Here is a 20444-nt window from a genome sequence, read left to right as displayed (position 1 = left end):
AATAAAATCACAGAGTTTCATCATTTGAATAAAATGTATTTACAGATAAAAAGTACAAAATGCCAATTGTTATATTAACTAGGCCTATGGTAAAAATAGTGTCTTTTAGTTCGATCGAATGTACGCACGCACAATCTTAACATCATCTGTGGGTCGATCGTTTTTGTCAGTTTCTACTAATCCGATTCTCTTCACAACACTCATTCCGGAATGAACTCTACCTGTAAACAAACACAATCTTATGTCTTTCAGTTGATAGACAGGAAAACGGACCAGTATGCAGACAATTGAAATAGGTTATGAATCAATAACACATAGGAACGAAAATATGAGAGCTTGCATATCGAAGTACCGGTAATAAAAAAAAGTGTTCATGCCCTTCTAACAATAAGATGGCGACATTTCATCCTTATGTTAAAGTTGTCGCCAGTTTCTTTTCCCTCAAAACCGTTGTAGTTAATGTTAGCCACTGCAAAGTATGTCATTGCCTCTAGAACATATAGTTGCTTTAGCTGAGTGTGGCCGTACATTTCGAGAGTGGCAATGACTGTGCTCGTAAGTCGTATAGTAATACACACAAGATTTTTTCCTGCCACCATAACTGACTAAAATATCCTTTGGCTATTTTTAGGCTTACAACTAGACATACCATCCCCAAAGTTTAAGTTGTTGCCAGTTTTTTTCTCAAAATCGGTGTAGTTAATGTGAGCCACTGCCAGGTGTGCTGATCTAAATTACAGTACTAATTTCTGTTGAATACACGACTTTTTACCAAGCCCAACTGATGTAATGAATTATTGGGAGCTATAGCATCTGTTAAGACCCATCAAATATGTCCGCAACAAAAAATTAGGTGAAAAATAGAATTTGAGACACTAGCACATTCTGTGAAAAGCTGGGATGTTAGCAAAAATATTAGAACAGAAAAGGTATGGATCAATGGGTCATAAACATATAAACAAATTATGTCACCGGCCCAAAATTAAACATAATTTAATTTAACAGTATCCATATGTTAATGTTTTTGTTTTTAGTAAAGATTCAGGCTAGTTGAAACGTCCTTTGTTTATTTTTATGATCCATACCGTTTTTGTTCTAATATTTGTGGATGTTCTCCAACAGTGAAATCAGCTGATTTAGTGAGCGGGAATTAATGAAGCAGAAATAAGCTATTTGACATATAGGCCTAATACTGTTTACAAGTAGGCCTATGGCAATGTAATCATTTCCATGCAGTGGTAGGAACACATATTGTTATCTAACACAAAGAAAATTATAGATAAATAATGTTTGATCTTACCAAATATGGCATGTTTTCCATCGAGCCATTGAGTAGGAGCGAGAGTTATGAAAAACTGTGATCCGTTAGTGTCAGGACCCGAGTTAGCCATGGATATTATACCAGCTCCTGGAAGTAAAACTTTTTAATATGAGCATCAAATAAGGCCAAGGAAAGGCCAGAGGTGAAAAAGCAAACAGTATTGAAAGGTATTAGCCAACAGATTATTTACGTACATTTTCCATTACAACTGTAACCATTGAAAATTTTCTTCTTAAATAACCGGGATGGAAAATGTCCGCAATTATCTTTTAGATGATGCATGTACCCACCATCACCAAAAATTAAAATGAACTTCAAACAAAAAATGTCGAAAGAGCTGGAAGACTACAATAAAAAATGGCTAGACAACTCAACTTATATTGAAATGAAAACTTACAAGGCAGTTAAAAGAGGTTTTTTACCTAGTAAGAGGAGTATGAATGTATTAATACACTTAGGCTACATAACTTAAATACTACATATAGGCACTACTTTCAATGCTTATTATGTTGAAGTGATTTCCATTTGAATTGGTATGGTTAATGGACAAAATTTTAATTTTCCATCAACATAAGGCCTAACTAACTTCTTGATCAGCATCGTACGCCTTACTAAATTACCTGAAAGCACATAATATATACGTAACATCTAATATATAAAATTCTCGTGTCACAGTGTTTGTCTGCAAACTCCTCCGGAACGACTTCACCGATCGTTATGAAATTTGGTGTGTAAATTCTGTAGGTATGCGAATCGGACGTAAACTATTTCCCGTTTCGAAATTCTTAAAAGGGCTCCGCCCCAGTGGCTCTGGAGTTTCCCATGTTAACCTTATGAGAAATGGAATTAATGAATCTTAACAGCTGTTTCAATTAAACAAGTTGGTTCTGTTCTATGATGTTCAATAGCATTAAAGTTACAAGGATTACCAACAGGGTGCAGCACTATTATTTCTTTTACATTTATGACAACAGCTAATTTGCAACCAAAAGGTGAGTGAGCGTAGCGAACGAACTTCAACCTGGAGGCGAGTTAGCGTAGCGAACGAGCTAACCTGAAGGCAAGTGAGCGCAGCGAACGAGCTCCAACCTAAAGGTGAGTGAGCGTAGCGAACGAGCCCCAACCCAAAGGTGAGTGAGCGTAGCAAACGAACTTCAACCTGGAGGCGAGTTAGCGTAGCGAACGAGCTAACCTGAAGGCAAGTGAGCGCAGCGAACGAGCTCCAACCTAAAGGTGAGTGAGCGTAGCGAACGAGCTCCAACCCAAAGATGAGTGAGCGTAGCGAACGAACTTCAACCAGGACGTGATTGAGCGATGCGAACGAGATCATCTTGAAAATTAAACGTAACGGTACTTTCTTTCCATCGGTCTGTCTTAGGGGAAACCTATAACTTAGGCGATACGAAGTTCGCCGGGTCAGCTAGTAAACTTATAATAATATATTTATACTTATACTGTTTACTCGCAAGACGGTAAATACATAGACCTATAAAAGATGGTAAGTGGTGATTTATTTTGATTGGACAGTCCAATCCTCATCATACCCAATAGGAGAATCGTGTCCAATCGAAATCGATCACCACTTAGGCCTATCATAAATATGTATTTACCGTCTTGTGAGTAAAATAAGTGTAAATATTATTATAAGTGTTATTTGACATATGTTATGTGCTTAACATTAGCTCAATTAACTCAACATGACGTAACATTACTATAATGTTGATTGGGTTTTACTAGCGTTTTAAAATAAATATAGCCATCAACACGGTTAGCAGGTAACATCAAACGGTATTTAAAAGCAAGCCTATCTAAATTACCCTGTTACTCACCCGTGTGTTTAAGGTCTTCGTGTATTTCATCCGAAAACGTCCGACCATAGATGGAAGAACCCCCTTTGCCAGTCCCAGTCGGGTCTCCACCTTAAACATATTCCTTTTTTATAGTGACATATAAAAAAATATCTTAAATAAAGATTTCTTTGAAAACATAAATGAACTTAAACTTGAATATTTTTCAATTGGAATAATTATTTTTAATAGCCTACTCCAAAAACACCAAATAATGTTTTATTACCTAGACAAATATAGGTAGGCCTAACTAAATTACATGTCAAATATAATATGTCAAGTAGAAATGAGCCATGTTGCCTAGCTAAAATTATTATGAGGCCTAGGCCTACTTAATTCTGAAAGTATTAGAATAACTTTGAGTACCTGGGGACCGAGCTTTGCTCGGGGAAAATCATTAGTTTACTCTGAAAGCAGTTTTGTATTGCAGATACATTAATCCACTCCCAAACTCCACACTGCTCAGCTTTACTACTTCCTTCACCACGTTGTGGACCTGTTTGCCCTCATTCCCTATACCATTTTAGAATTGCAGATACATAAATGCCACAGACAGTTCCCACACTCTGCACTGCTAGCCTTACTACTTGCTTAACCATTTCCTACGTCATGGACCTGTTTTCCTCCCTTCTCATAGCATTTTAGGATTGCAGATACCCTAATGTAATCATCATTAATAGATCCCACACTCCGGGCAGCACGCCTTGACTACTTCCCTCACCACTTCCTACGTCACCGACCTGTTTCCCTTCCTTCCCACGGCATTTTAGGTTTGCAGATACCTTAATCTAATCTCCATTAACAGTTCCCACACTCCAGACTGCTCACCTTTACTACTTCCTTCACCACTTCTGACGTCGCGGACCTGTTTCCCTTCCTTCCAACGGCATTTTAGGATTGCAGATATCCTAATCTACTCGTCATTAACAGTTCCCACACTCCGGACTGCTTGCCTTTACTACTTCCTTAATGACTTCCTTCGTCGCGCACCTATTTCCCTGCCTTTTTTATAGCATTTTAGGTTTGCAGATACCTTAATCTAATCGTCATAAACAGTTCCCACACTCCGGACTGTTTGCTTTTACTACTTCCTTCACCACTTCCTACGTCGTGGACCTGTTTCCCTCCCTTCCCATAGCATTTTAGGATTGTAGATAACTTAATGTAATAATCATTGATAGTTCCCACACTCCGGACAGCACGCCTTGACTACTTCTCTCACCACTTCCTACGTCACCGACCTGTTTCCCTCCCTTCCAACGGCATTTTAGGATTGCAGATATCCTAATCTAATCGTCATTAACAGTTCCCACACTCCGGACTGCTTGCCTTTACTACTTCCTTCATGACTTCCTTCGTCGCGCACCTATTTCCCTGCCTTTCCATAGCATTTTAGGTTTGCAGATACCTTAATATAATCGTCATAAACAGTTCCCACACTCCGGACTGCTTGCCTTTAGGCTACTACTTCCTTCAACACTTCCTACGTCGCGGACCTGTTTCCCTCCCTTTCCATAGCATTTTAGGATTGTAGATACCTTAATGCAATCTTCATTAATAGATCCCACACTCCGGCCAGCTTGCCTCGACCACTTCCTTCACCACTTCCTACGTCGTGGACCTGTTTTCCTCCCTTCCCATAGCATTTTAGGATTGCAGATACATTAATCTAATCGTCATAAACAGTTCCCACACTCCGGACAGCACGCATTGACTACTTCCCTCACTACTTCCTACGTCGCCAACCTGTTTCCCTCCCTTCCCACGGCATTTTAGGTTTGCAGATACCTTAACCTAATCGTCATAAACAGTTCCCACACTCCGGACTGCTTGCCTTTACTACTTCCTTCACCACTTCCTACGTCGTGGACCAGTTTCCCTCCCTTCCCATAGCATTTTAGGATTGTAGATACCTTAATCTAATCCTTATTAACAGTTCCCACACTCCGGACAGCTCGCCTTTACTACTTCCTTTACCACTTCCTACGTCGTGGACCTGTTTTCCTCCCTTCCCATTGCATTATTAAAATTGCAGATACCTTAATCTAATCGTCATATACAGTTCCCACACTCCGGACTGTTTGCTTTTACTACTTCCTTCACCACTTCCTACGTCGCGGACCTGTTTCCCTACCTTCCCATCGCATTTTAGGATTGCAGATACCTTAATCTAATCGTCATAAACAGTTCCCACACTCCACACTGCTAGCCTTTACTACAATCATAGATAAAAAGTCCTGCTACAATGTATCGAGTAATCTTTAGTATAATCTTTGCTCAATAGTAACAACTGATGTTTTCCTTTTGTACTGTATTTTGTAATTGCTAAAATACTGTGGATAGACTACTTACAAGTCTTTTGTTTACTTTTTCCTTGTTATTCAATTCAACCAACATGGTTACTTAGCAACTCATAAGACTAATGTTAAAAAAATGTGACTTTCAGTTTCATTTTTCTACGTAATTAGATTTTTGGTGGCAGTTCTAAGTGCAGTAAACTCGTTTTTTGGCCAAAAATAAGCTATTTACAAGATTTGAAGAAAATCGTCGGAGCCGTTTTCGAGATCTTTCTGCAAGCAAGCAAGCATACATACATACATACAAGCAAACAGTGCTCGTATTAGAGTATAGGATTATGATGTATGGACTCAGTTATTACCCATGTTTTGGTACTGATCAATGATCCTATTGAGGACAACAATATTCAGTTGGGATACAATGAGTTAGCCTGGATGATTTGTGTTGACTTTACTTGTAAGTAAAGTTCCCTTGCCGTAGGTTCAGAAACATTCTACGGAATATGTCTTTGTTTGCTGGTGTTGTGATGGTCTGTGATTCATTCAGGATGAATTTTACCCTGGATACTATCAGAACAGAGTTGCTGTATAATAGCTACTGCTATTGGCAGAACTGAGCAAGAGGCACAGAACCGAGATGCAACTTCATTGGTCTGCATTATTTTGCAATTCAACAAGAATATAAGTTGTGTCACAAAGTATTCGCATTGTTGACTCCCGTTCGATGGTTTGGTCGTGGGCATGGAATGTGTAACCTGATTGTTCTGCTTACAAAAGGTCAGCATTCCGTGCTATGTGGCCATGTGGGACCACCATCCACCAAAACCACCAAAACGAGGAGCATGGGGACTGGGAGTCAGGTTAGGAGAGCGTTGGGGTGAGATAGGGGAATTAAGTTAGTGGTTGGGATCATGTCAATGATAAGAACTATCTCTCCCTCCCTGTGGTCATCATAATTTAGGATACTATATTAGGAAACCAGGAAGTTAAGTTAGCCTATTTTTGTTTGGGACATCCCTACCGTAGTTGTGTAGGCTAATATTAAACATTTTCTTGTTTGACAAAATGTTACCTAGTAAGCTTAGGCCTAACTTAGCCTATTTAAAACATTGGAAACTTTATAATTATAATCCTATAAGTACATACCGGTACCGGTGTTTGCATCAATCTCTCCACGTGTTGTCTTTAATAATAGGGCCTATATAGGCCAAATTTTCTTTTCCTCGCCCATGGTTGTCACAGTGATGCTTTTAAAAACAGCCTACATGGTTTCAAATGGTCTATTTAACAATAATGTGTTTGTTGTTCAATAGTTATTTGTGCAACTAGTGAGCAAAGGGAGCAATTAACTCACTCGAGAGAAATACTTATTCACGAGCCGTAGGCGAGTGAGGAATGGTTTCTCGAGTGAGGCAATTGCACTTTGCACTCGAGTTGAACATGATATTTTTCCTACAATTACCATAAAAAAAATAAATTGGTAAAGAAACGTGACATATTTTTACACAGAAGTGAACTTTTAATATGACATTTAATGATACAACAGAACAACAGCTGACCTGGGCCCTGTTTCATAAAAATACTAGTCTAGTAATTACTAGTCTAGTAAATACTAGTCCCGTATTTACCTGTCCTACTAATTTGAGTTTCATAAACGTTTTTATACCGCTAGTAAATACTAGTGTATTTTACTAGTCACGTGACCAAAACTACTAGTCACGTGACCAACTTTACAAGGTAAACTTTCAAAACAAATTTCTAACCTCAATCACGGGTTTTCAAACCCTTTATAAAGGGTTTTAATTTTGTTTTCATTTGATACAAAAAGTAAATAGTTGTAGAAACGCAGTGTTTTCTTTTAATTAATAACTATATAGGCACATAAGTAAAACGATCACACATTATTTATCAAACGGCTATTATTTAAGTTCAGCAATGAGCCCGCCGGCGCGGCGTCGCGTCGCTGCAATCAACACGGTGTTTGTAGTACAGTAGCCGGTTTAGGCCTAGTTGCGGCGCTCAACATTTGGGTGGAAGTTGATCTGTTGCTGCCGCATTCGCTGTGATTCGTATAGTTTTTGTTTTATTTTGACATAAATTAAGCTTGCTATGAGTAAAGAAAAGAATGCTCAAATTTTTAATGTAATTAAATCGTCTAACTTGAGGACATTTTGTTTGGAACGTTTTCAAGTACCCTAACCTATGTTTTCAAATATTCAAATGCATAAGAATATTTGGGTTGAAAACCATTTGGTGATATTCTAATTTTGAGTCTACAAACCAAGAATAATAAGCCTAAACGTTTATTGATGTAACAAATAATTGCAACGCCGTTACAAGCAATGGAGAAGTAGGTTTTCAAGTATAGTAAAACATGGCAAAGGCGCTATTGCAGGGCGTAACTCAGAGGTAGAGTTTTCGCTTCTCATGTGGGGGTCCCTGGTGAAATGAAATAATGTTTATTTCCCAACTGAAAAATACAGTTCGTGGTATTTTACATAATAAATTACACAATCCTTGACTTGAAAATTACTTACAAAATAATATTATAACTAAATGGCACAAAGAAAAAAATACCTTATCAACTTATATGGAAATTGTCTACATAGGCAGGGCCTGTGCGTAGACATGAGTTGCGGGTAATTTGTTTAGTGAAAGGGAAAATTATTTTTGGAAGTGATTGTTATCACGTAAATGTTAATAAATGTCACGTAATGTTATAAATGTTGTCTTGCTTGGAACTGCACTACGATATTTCTCTGAAACTAAGGAGAATCAAAAGTTCAAATCCGCATCAATCAAACTTTTACATGTTTTTACATTAAAATAACAGCTCTAATGAACATTTAATTTTTTATTACTTTGAATAACAAATTCAGAATACCAAAATGGATTAAAAGTATTTTTTTTTATGATAAGCAGTTCAGTCCAACGCCCAAAAATCAAATATAGGCCTTCAAAATTGTTAGTACATCACAGGGTTTAGTATGTTTTATCTATGGTTTTAGCTATTTAGGGAAGGTGCTTACAAAATAAGCACCTCAAAAAATACAATAAAGCTCCTCTTTAAAATTGTCTTTCTGTTATTTCCTATTAAAATGTCTTTAAATAAAACCATTGGGTGTAAAATAAATAATCTGATTAATATTGCAATTATGGATACATTTTTCTACATCTTTGTATGCAATACGGTATGCGGTTTTAATTTGGTCTCTCTCAAAGATTAAAAATCTTTTATCTTTGATAACTAAATAGTTGATATAACCATGAAATTTTACTCAAGTAAATTTAGACTAAAATTTCACAGAAATTGATAACTTATAATAATAATTATTCTAATAGGTTGATTTTACACACATTATAAAATTCAATTTTACTCATTCTGTACTACGCCACATTTATTGATTGTAATTTACATCTAATAATTATCATTTTAGCACTCACAGATTTTTCTCATCTTAAATTGCAAACTTTTGAGCCAATTCACACTTGAAAAAAGAATTTAATAATTATTTTTCTTAATGATGTGAGTAATTAAATAACTCTCTTTCCAAAAATACTAGTCTACTTCAAATAATACGGGTGTAGAGAGGTTGTTAGAAAATGGCAAGTATTTACCAGTGTAATTTACAAGAGTAAAACTTTATGAAACACATTGCTGTCTACACTAGTAAAAACCACTAGTAATACTAGTCCCTACACTAGTAACTAGTATTTTACACTAGTAGGTTTTTGAAACGTAGACTTGTAAAATACACTAGTATTACTAGTCCATGGACTAGTAAATACTAGACTAGTATTTTTATGAAACAGGGCCCTGCTGATTTACAGCCAGTGCTGCCAACGTATTTCGCGCGCATACGGCCTTGTCTGCATGTTACGCGCCTTTTTCGTACCTTCACGTTGCAAATCTGGAGTGAGTGAGACAAAGTAATTAGGGTGAGACAATGTCACTGATGAGCGAATTGACCACTTTGCTTCTCAAATCCAGTGAGAGAACATGTACATTGTTAGGTAACTGAAGGAAAAGGTTTATTGTGGACATTTTCCATCACGATCTAGCATTATTCAAACAATACCGGTAATGTATTTATTCATAATGACCACAGAAATGAAAGATTTTGTTGGACTTACCTTGAATCATGAAGTCTCGAATTACTCTGTGGAACTTGGTTCCATTGTAATATCCTCGACGACAGAGTTCAGCAAAATTTCTGCATGTGTTCGGAGCATGTCTCCAATATAGTTCAATTACTACTTCTCCCATACTGTATAAAATAAGAAAAAATACAGTTAAAAAACCGTAATAATAACTGAGGTCCATAACATAATTTAACTCAGGTCCAACAAACAGGGAAAAGGGGAATAACTTAATGATTGTCTTTACTCCTTAGGCTGAAAATTCGGGTACATTTTCTTAACCAGGCTATGCTAATATCGATAGAAGATATAATTTAATAATCAATATTTTAACTAGGCTAAGTTATATGAATTATAAAATTAAACTGTCCTTGGGTCCTGTGTTATTTGTCCTATTTACAGCTGACTTCCCTGCATACACTAGGCCCTTCTGCAACTCGATAAAATGTATGCTGACAACACGGTTATCATCACATCCGACAAAGACAAAGAAGCATTAGAAATCAAATCTTATATTGCTCTAAACATGGCTATTGAGTTTTGCAACATGAACGACCTGGTTTTCAACAAATCAAAGACACAACAGCTCAATGTGGGAACATTGCAGGATGAGGTGTCGGCCTTCCCCAATCTTGATTGTGTTGAAGCCACCAAACATTTAGGGGTAGGCCTAATAATAGACAAGGCACTGACATGGAGAGACATCACCTGGACGGATAACCAGCTAAATAGTTCACTCTTCGAAGAGTAAAAAGAATCAGCAACTTTGAAGCAGTCAAGACCACCTACAGTTCTATACTTGAGAGCCATCTACGATATGGAATTGTACCCTGGGGCGCCACGTCACACAACAACCTACAGCATGTTCTTGTAATACAAGAGAAGGCTACTGTATTCGACTGCTTGCTGGAATTGATGGGAGGGAGAACTGCAGAGGTGCCTTTAGAGACCTGGAAATGTTAACCGTTGTAAATCTGTATATTTTGGAGGTCATCTGCACTGCCACCTCAATGAGTCTACAACGGAATGTAGATGTCCATACCCATAACACCAGAAATGCCCAGGACTTCAACCTCCCAATTCATCACTCCACAAGATTTCAGGGGAAACCAACTTACGCCCCCGGCGCAAGACTCTGTAATGCCAGAAGTAATGAAAAGCCTAAGTCCTGACCCTGGCAGGTTCAAGAGGGAGTTGCTGAAATGGCTGCTACTCCGAGGTCCGTGAAGTTGGCGTACCCATATTAGCGTATCCACTTTTGATCATACCAATCGTTAGTTCATCGTTAGTTCTCGATAGTTCCCAAATTTTTTCGTTAGTTCTCAAAAAATAAAAAAGTTATAGCCGATTATAAGTGGGTACGCTAACTTCACACTTCCGGGTTCTAGCACGCGCAGTTTTCTGAGGAGAAATGTTTACATCTATATATCAATCGTTAGTTCTTCGTTAGTCCTCGATAGTTCCCAAATTTTTTCGTTAGTTCTCAAAAAATAAAAAAGTTATGAGGCATACAAAGTGGGTACGCTAACTTCACAATTGTACAGTTTCCAGCGGGAAGAGTTTTTTTACTATAAATGCCTATATCTATATACCAATCGTTAGTTCTTCGTTAGTTCTCGATAGTTCTCCAATATTTACGTTAGTTCACAAAAAATAAAAAAGTTACGAGGCATAAAAAGTGGGTACGCTAACTTCACAACTATACAATTTCCAGCGGGCACCGTTTTCTGACTATAAATGCTTATATCTATACACCAATCGTTAGTTCTTCGTTAGTTCTCGATAGTTCTCCAATATTTACGTTAGTTCTCAAAAAATAAAAAAGTTACGAAGCATAAAAAGTGGGTACGCCAACTTCACAATTATAGAATTTCCAGAGGGCACAGTTTTTTTTACTATAAATACCTATACCTATATACCAATCGTTAGTTCTTCGATAGTTCTCCAATATTTACGTTAGTTCTCAAAAAATTAAAAAGTTACGAGGCATAAAAAGTGAGTACGCTGACTTCACAACTATACAAGTTTCAATCAACTACTGAAGACCAATTAAGTACGTTAAATTTAACATACACATTTCAAACTTAACATTCGTTGTGCATTTCCTGCTTTCCTTTAGGACTTAATATTATATAAAATCATCAATCAAATTATCATATGTAAATCTAAAAGTATTTTAAAATGTTTATTATATGGAGAGTTTGTTATGAATTTAGATATTGAAACTCCTAGAGGCGGTTCACGAGTCACGGGTTATCCTTAGTTCGAGCGCAAAATCCAGTTATAGCCGGTTTTTTCGCCGCGGCTTGGAAATCGGCTTCACGAGTACGAGGTTACCCGCGCTCGAGCGCAGACAGATAAACTTCACCCAATTATGACAGGGATAAACCCGAGCGCAAAAAGTCGGCTTCACGGGTTCAATTAGAGTAAACCCCGGGCCAAATGTCGGGTTCACGAGTCATGGTCTAGCGCAAACTGGATAATCTCGGGCGTAAATAACAATGGTTTTGGTCTTCAACTTAACCCTGCTAGGGGGCAGGGTTAAGGTGACATCATGTCGGGATTATCTCATTTGCTCGTTTATTGTTTTTTTTGTTAGCAAAAAGAATCTTTCGGATTCGCCATTAAATTCCAAACAATTTCATTACCCTCAACATGATATTTATTTTTTTTAATTTTTTACTACTGATAGCCGAAAACATGCAAAACATCGTAAAAAGTAACTGTTGAGGCATTTTGATTAATTATTACTAAGTAAAAATATAACTAATAGCTTAACATATTCATATAAATTTAAATTGCAATCGAATCTTATTTTGTAAATTCTTTATATTTATTTTAACAATTTTGAATCCTTTTATTTCAGCTGAATAATATCAAAATAAAAATGGTTCCATCAAACACTGTTAGGTTTGTCTAAGATTTTTTATTGTATAAAATTAGTTCAATTTTTGTTCCGCCATAAAATTCATATAAAACATAGGTCATTTTATTTAAGTATCCAAATTTTATTTCGTATGTTTTAAATTATATGTTTATATTATTATTTTTATGATTTAAGATTTAATATTTGTTAAAGAAAGACCTTTTCATCTGATAATGTCTTAATATTTGTCATATCGGGATTTACAATAAATTGCTTCAATTTGCTGAGGTAAAAGATAAATTCTATAGTTAAATATACAAAACGTTGTATTACAACAAAATATTTTTGTAAATTATAACCTGTTTTCTCATGCTTAGGGCTGCGCTCTGCCCGTATGGCACGCGCAAATGTTCTTAGGGGCTTAGTTCTTAGGCCTGCTGTTTGTAGCCCCAATTGTGAACCGATTTAAAAGATCTTGGTGTCATAAAATGTTATTGTAGGTTTGCCATTTTATATTTACGTTTATTACTGTACACGTATGAAAGCATCTCGGCTCCTATAATAGCCAGTTGTTGCTCGAAATTTATTTTTTATACAAATTACTGATTCATAAAAGATATTCATAAATCATTGAAAAGAGCAGTCATTTTATTAAATAATTTGAACATTTGGATACAACTGCAAACCTGATAAAGTATGTCTTATTTTTGAACATAATTGGTAATCGAATTTTATTGCAAACATTACCAAGATTTGTACAAACTTTTTTAAAAACATAATTGCATTTTCCCGATTTAATGTATTCAGTAAAAGTGTATTATTTATAATTCAATGATAAATTGAGTTACCTTAAACTTTAGTATATAATGAATTCAAGTGCAAGTCCACAACCTTTTATACGATATCAGTAAATACTCTGTTTAATTATAATAATTTATGAACCAATCATTATGACGCAATGTCATCCTCTTGTTTTGGGGCTCGTCGACCGCGAGCAGAGGCGCGGCAGGTGGCTGTTGCCAACCTCCCAACGAAAATTCCCAGTTAATCCCTGCTCTTGATCGACGGCCAGCGTTGGTCTCGGCTAAGCTTGATCTCGGCTAACGCTCTATGTCGTGAACCCATTTTTTGACCGTCGGTTAAATTTGGTCGAGATCAACGATAACCGCGGGCCACGAAACCCCGTACTCGTGAACCGCTTCCTATATTACTAGATTAGAGTGATTTTCAACTTTTCCTAAGCCGTGTCAAACGCCATTTCAAGTTCTTACGTCAACAAAATAAGCTGTTTCCAGACATGCACCACTCCCAAAACACGACATTTTTGCCGTTCGACGATCTAGCTGTCTTGCTATTCGCCTATTAACGAGTAAAACATCTACACACATGTGTTGTTTTCCTAACAACTGTTCGTTTCGGGAATGGCAAAAATATTCGTTCACTTTGATGTGTGCAAAAATACCGGCAATGAACGGAAAACACGAGCACGAGCATTTGCTGTCATACTACTTGCGAGCGTGGGTACAGTCTGGCTATAGGTATGGAACTTGAATAAAACCTCCTTTTTGCAAATCATTAAACTAAATTTTAATTAATTATTTTAATATAACTAATTTATCATAAGATAAAAATATGTATTCTTGGATATATACTAATAATCCAACACATTTAATTTTAAACGTATTTCTAAACTGTTTAAGAACGATGCTGTGAATGTTTGAAAGAATAGTTGAGTGTACGTTTTTGAGAACTACCCAGAGCTAACGAAGAACTAAAGATTGGTATATAGATATAGGCATTTATAGTCAGAAAACTGTGTCCACTGGAAATTCTATAGTTGTGAAGTTAGAGTGACCACTTTGTATTCCTTATAACCTCTTTGTTTTTAGAGATCTAACATCAATATTAGAAAACTATCGAGAACTAACGAAGAACTAACGATTGGTGTATAGATATAAGCATTTTTATTCAGAAAACTGTGCCCGCTGGAAATTCTATAATTGTGAAGTTAGCGTACCCACTTTTTATGCCTAGTAATTTTTTTATTTTTTGAGAACTAACGTAAATGTAAGAGAACTATCGAGAACTAACGAAGAACTAACGATTAGTATATAGATATAAGCATTTTTATTCAGAAAACTGTGCCCGCTGGAAATTTTGTAATTATGAAGTCAGCGTACTGACTTTTTATGCTTGGTAACTTTTTTATTTTTTGAGAACTAACGTAAATATTGGAGAACTATCGAGAACTAACGAAGAACTAACGATTGGTGTATATATATAAGCATTTATAGTCAGAAAACGGTGCCCGCTGGAAATTGTATAGTTGTGAAGTTAGCGTACCCACTTTGTATGCCTCTTAACTTTTTTATTTTTTGAGAACTAACGTAAATATTGGAGAAATATCGAGAACTAAAGATTGGTATATAGATATAGGCATTTATAGTCAGTAAACAGTGCCCGCTGGAAATTCTATAATTGTGAAGTTGGCGTACCCACTTTTTTATGCTTCGTAACTTAAATTTTATTTTTTGAGAACTAACGTAAATATTGGAGAACTATCGAGAACTAACGTAAATATTGGAGAACTATCGAGAACTAACGAAGAACTAACGATTGGTATATAGGTATAGGTATTAATAGTAAAAAAACTGTGCCCGCTGGAAATTCTATAATTGTGAAGTTGGCGTACCCACTTTTTATGCTTCGTAACTTTTTTATTTTTTGAGAACTAACGTAAATATTGGAGAACTATTGAGAACTAACGAAGAACTAACGATTGGTGTATAGATGTAAGCATTTATAGTCAGAAAACTGTGCCCGCTGGAAATTCTATAATTGTGAAGTTAGCGTACCCACTTTGTATGCCTCTTAACTTTTTTATTTTTTGAGAACTAACGTAAATATTGGAGAACTATCGAGAACTAACGAAGAACTAACGATTGGTATATAGATATAGGCATTTATAGTAAATAAATTGTGCCCGGTGGAAATTCTATAATTGTGAAGTTGGCGTACTACCCACTTTTTATGCTTCGTAACTTTTTTATTTTTTGAGAACTAACGTAAATATTGGAGAACTATTGAGAACTAACGAAGAACTAACGATTGGTGTATAGATATAAGCATTTATAGTCAGAAAACGGTGCCCGCTGGAAATTGTATAGTTGTGAAGTTAGCGTACCTACTTTGTATGCCTCGTAACTTTTTTATTTTTTTTTAGAACTAACGTTATAATTGGAGAACTATCGAGAACTAACGAAGAACTAATGATTGTTATATAGATATAGGCCTAGGCATTTATAGTAAAAAAACTGTTCCCGCTGGAAACGGTACAATTGTGAAGTTAGCGTACCCACTTTGTATGCCTCATAACTTTTTTATTTTTTGAGAACTAACGAAAAAATTTGGGAACTATCGAGGACTAACGAAGAACTAACGATTGATATATAGATGTAAACATTTCTCCTCAGAAAAATGGCGCGTGCTAGAACCCGGAAGTGTGAAGTTAGCGTACCCACTTATAATCGGCTATAACTTTTTTATTTTTTGAGAACTAACGAAAAAATTTGGGAACTATTGAGAACTAACGATGAACTAACGATTGGTATGATCAAAAGTGGATACGCTAATATGGGTACGCCAACTTCACGGACCTGCTACTCCGCCCATTTTAGCCTATAGTGTTAAAGAATAAAAGACTGGAAAAACAATATTTTGTGAAGCAAGATCACATCAAAAATGTTTAAACTGTGCATTTCATACGACTCCATTTTCAATCTTGACGATTGCAAAATAAAGAATCTCTCTCTCTCTCTCATCCTAACCCAACCAACCAAACTTGCTGATAGGTAGTGAAAAAATTGAATGAAGGTTTAACCGTTTAACTTACTAATCTAATTTATAGTTTCAATTGTTATCAGCATAGCCCAGTTAAGAAACTGTACCCGAAAATTCCAGGGTAGGTAACCAAAATAGGGAAGGGAAGGGAGGCAAAACCTACTAGGCTTGCCAAAGACATAGGCCTAGGCCTAGCCTAGAAAAACTGAACTGATCTAAACTTATTTCAAGGTTCTGAATAACCAACAAATTAAATTAAGCTTAACTTAGTATCAGCTTACAAAAATATAGCCTACTTACGAAGTATCTAACACAGTAAACTTTGGTTGCCACAACTTGTCTGGAATACCAGGTGTGCCCGACATCTCTTCAGCAATATTAGGTCTAGTGCTAGTGGAGGAGTAAAATATCACAAAAAAGACTATTGGAACTAAACACAAGAAAATAAAAAAGCAATAACGCTGTGGTTTTGATATTAAAGACTGGTTAAATCGAGAAAATGCATTGTTTCTAAAAGAACGTACGGAGAGTACCATAACCTCCTTTCATTGATTTATTCCGCCTATCCGCCAACGGAGCCGGAGCGCCGGAGCGGAGACTCGTAAGCTCAAAGCTGTAATTAATTATTGTAAACCATCAATTTCGTCAACAATCGGCCATCTAGATCTCATAATCAAGATTGTACATTTTTCATGCTTGGTGGTTGCAGAGGTGCATTGATCATAAGTAAGTTTATAGTCAACGAGGGGACTCATGCAAAAATGATGTATTTTAACAGGATCTAATCAGAAATAAAACTAATAAAACAACATCTGGGCTCGTTTGTAGCCTATTATAGTCGTTAGCATCTCAGCTCGGACTTCGGTGCGGGAGGGATGGGTTCAATTCGGGAGGCCTTCTTTTAAGCAACCTTTCACCTAGGTACCATTTCACTTAGATCACATATCAAGTTGGTACCGACTCAAATCGGTCAGCTAGGTCCCGGACCCTCCCTTCTGGGAGAAGGGTGTGGCTTCACCGTGGTCACGTGTTTCGCGGTGCGGTCGCTTAGGCCGCCTAGGACCGTACACATGGCAGCGGTTGGAGCCGCGGTTACGCTGCGGTTGCTGTGTGAATTGACTGTCGCTCGACAGCCAGTACTGTATTTACCCAATTATTTTTCTTTTAAACGCGTAACGCTTGACAATTCTTTTCAGCAAAAAACTCAGCTAACTCTTGCCACGCAATCTTTTTTAGTTTATGTCCCAAACATATCTTATTTTTGTACTTCTTTAATGAAAAGTTCAGTGTCAAAGTTTTCTGGTTCCACAGCAGCATGCATGGCCATTGTAAACTTACACTACGAGGGACGAGCACTACATCAACTCCAGCCACAGCTACACACTTCACCAACACAGAGAGAGAGAGAGAGAGAGAGAGAGAGAGAGAGAGAGAGAGAGAGAGAGAGAGAGCGATGTCCACAAGGCAAGCGCGCAGATGTCTGTGATCCTATAGTAGCAACTGCAGTCAACCGCGGCGGCTACCGCCCTCATGTGTACGCTCTCATGCCAACTCAAGTAACTCCAACCGCACGGCAGCCGCGGCGGTCGAAGGGAAATCTACGACCGCCGCGGTTAGTTGCGGTTGACTGGAAGTGGGCGGTTGCATGTGAACGGTCCCATTTGCTCCTTTGTACTTTCAACCGCCGCGGTTCCCGCGAAATAGCAACCGCGGCGGCTGCCGCCCTCATGTGTACAGGGCCTTACCCTCTACACTGCTGAAAATTCCCGTGACTTCTTTGAATTACCTCTACTCCACCCAAATTTCAGCCTTCCTTCGTTTCGTTTCTTGTTCTGTTCTGCGTTTCTTCTTCTTCTTCTCTTCTTGCTGCTGCTGCTGCTCTAGCTAACCGTCGTGAAGTTAGCGGCTCTTTTCATCGGCGCTTTTTTGGTTTGTAATAGATGTGGGTTGGTACTCCTGCGGACGCCACAAACGTGTTTTGCAGGGATGTCGGAAACACAATCCAATGACAATACGGTGCGAAATGATGTTTTTATATTTATATAATATCAATTATATATTGATAAAACGTGTATACAAGTTAAAACTAATTAATTGACGTATTTTAAAAGGCATATTTGAGACCGTAGTGTACATTATACGTAGCTATGGCTTAACATAACGCTGTCAATTAAAACTCCGAACATAAAAAGTGCATAATATTTTTTCCCAAGCCCATCACATCAACTTTGAGCTATTCTAATGGTAATATACAATGTGTAGAATACTCAGTATAAATATGATTGAGGCAGTCCTGTAAATTACGAAGTTATATGGCAAAATGTATATAGTTGATAGGAACTCGCATCAGGAAAAGTGCACAATCTTTTTCCTAAACCCATCACATCAACTTTGAGGTATTCTAATGGTAATGTACAATGTGTAGAATACTCAGTATAAATATGATTGAGGCAGTCCAGTAAATTACGAAGTTATATGGCAAAATGTATATAGTTGATAGGAACTCGCATCAGGAAAAGTGCACAATCTTTTTCCTAAGCCCATCACATCAACTTTGAGGTATTCTAATGGTAATGTACAATGTGTAGAATACTCAGTATAAATATGATTGCGGCAGTCCTGTAAATTACGAAGTTATATGGCAAAATGTATATGGTTGATAGGAACTCGCATCAGGAAAAGTCCACAATCTTTTTCCTGAGCCCATCACATCAACTTTGAGGTATTCTAATGGTAATATACAATGTGTAGAATAATCATGAGTATGATTGAGGCAGTCCTGTAAATTACGAAGTTATATGGCAAAATGTATATAGTTGATAGGAACTCGCATCAGGAAAAGTGCACAATCTTTTTCCTAAACCCATCACATCAACTTTGAGGTATTCTAATGGTAATGTACAATGTGTAGAATACTCAGTATAAATATGATTGAGGCAGTCCAGTAAATTACGAAGTTATATGGCAAAATGTATATAGTTGATAGGAACTCGCATCAGGAAAAGTGCACAATCTTTTTCCTAAGCCCATCACATCAACTTTGAGGTATTCTAATGGTAATGTACAATGTGTAGAATACTCAGTATAAATATGATTGCGGCAGTCCTGTAAATTACGAAGTTATATGGCAAAATGTATATGGTTGATAGGAACTCGCATCAGGAAAAGTCCACAATCTTTTTCCTGAGCCCATCACATCAACTTTGAGGTATTCTAATGGTAATATACAATGTGTAGAATAATCATGAGTATGATTGCGGCAGTCCAGTAAATTACAAAGTTATATGGCAAAATGTATATAGTTGATAGGAACTCGCATCAGGAAAAGTGCACAATCTTTTTCCTAAGCCCATCACATCAACTTTGAGGTATTATAATGGTAATATACAATGTGTAGAATAATCATTATGAGTATGATTGCGGCAGTCTAGTAAATTACGAAGTAATATGGCAAAATGTATATGGTTGATAGGAACTCGCATCAGGAAAAGTGCACAATCTTTTTCCTAAGCCCATCACATCAACTTTGAGGTATTCTAGTGGTGATGCAATGGTAACCATCGATGTATAATAACTCCCTGGATTGCGCGCTCAGGTTGAAGTAGGGCTCGAAAAACGGTCCGTCGCTGCCTCGCTCTGTACGCGAGGAGTGGGGATAAAGGCATGAGTCACCCTAGTGGCGAGCGTCGCGCCTGCTCTCGCCGTGTATTGCTATGTTAGTTTTGTGGAAATATTCCGAGGATAATTGATTGTAATGAACTTAAGGAGGTTTTATAAGCAGATATAATTAATCTACGTACTTGCTCACACTTTATAGACTATGTGTCAAAAGTAAATATCATAAGAAATGTAGTGGTGATATAAAAGAGTTAGATTTATTTATATTTGAACATTAACCAGAGCAAAGTATATCACAATAATTATTTGATCACATATGCATGTCATCATTTGCTTCGGTGAAGCCCAATTATTATTGAGAGACTGTGCATCATTTAAGAATATATATTTTGTTTATATTATAATACAGTATGTTTCTTTGTCATACTGTGATTAACGTGTTTGGAAATAATATTATGTTGCTAAATAAAATGAATGTATGATATTTAATGCCAATATCTCAAATATATTCATTA

At 36.9% G+C, this 20444-nt stretch overlaps 1 protein-coding gene across 1 annotated transcript; it reads right to left on the bottom strand.

The window, feature by feature from the left end:
- Window positions 1-15: 15 nt before the first annotated feature.
- LOC128994698 (peptidyl-prolyl cis-trans isomerase-like 1) lies at window positions 16-16896 on the bottom strand. The gene is made up of 5 exons (XM_054419424.1): window positions 16612-16896; window positions 9600-9733; window positions 3151-3240; window positions 1301-1408; window positions 16-221 (listed from the first exon to the last, which is right to left on the bottom strand). Exons 1-5 carry the CDS (start codon window positions 16845-16847, stop codon window positions 106-108), a joined length of 684 nt encoding a protein of 227 aa, XP_054275399.1. The 5' UTR covers window positions 16848-16896; the 3' UTR covers window positions 16-105.
- Window positions 16897-20444: the final 3548 nt, after the last annotated feature.

The sequence above is a fragment of the Macrosteles quadrilineatus genome, unplaced genomic scaffold, assembly GCF_028750875.1.
Source record: "Macrosteles quadrilineatus isolate MER2022 unplaced genomic scaffold, UCM_ALF_1.0 Scaffold_5__1_contigs__length_97177068, whole genome shotgun sequence".
In the NCBI taxonomy this organism is placed as follows: domain Eukaryota; kingdom Metazoa; phylum Arthropoda; class Insecta; order Hemiptera; family Cicadellidae; genus Macrosteles; species Macrosteles quadrilineatus.
The sequence above is the reverse complement of the archived record's forward strand: the minus strand, read 5'-3'. Positions and strand labels throughout refer to the sequence as shown.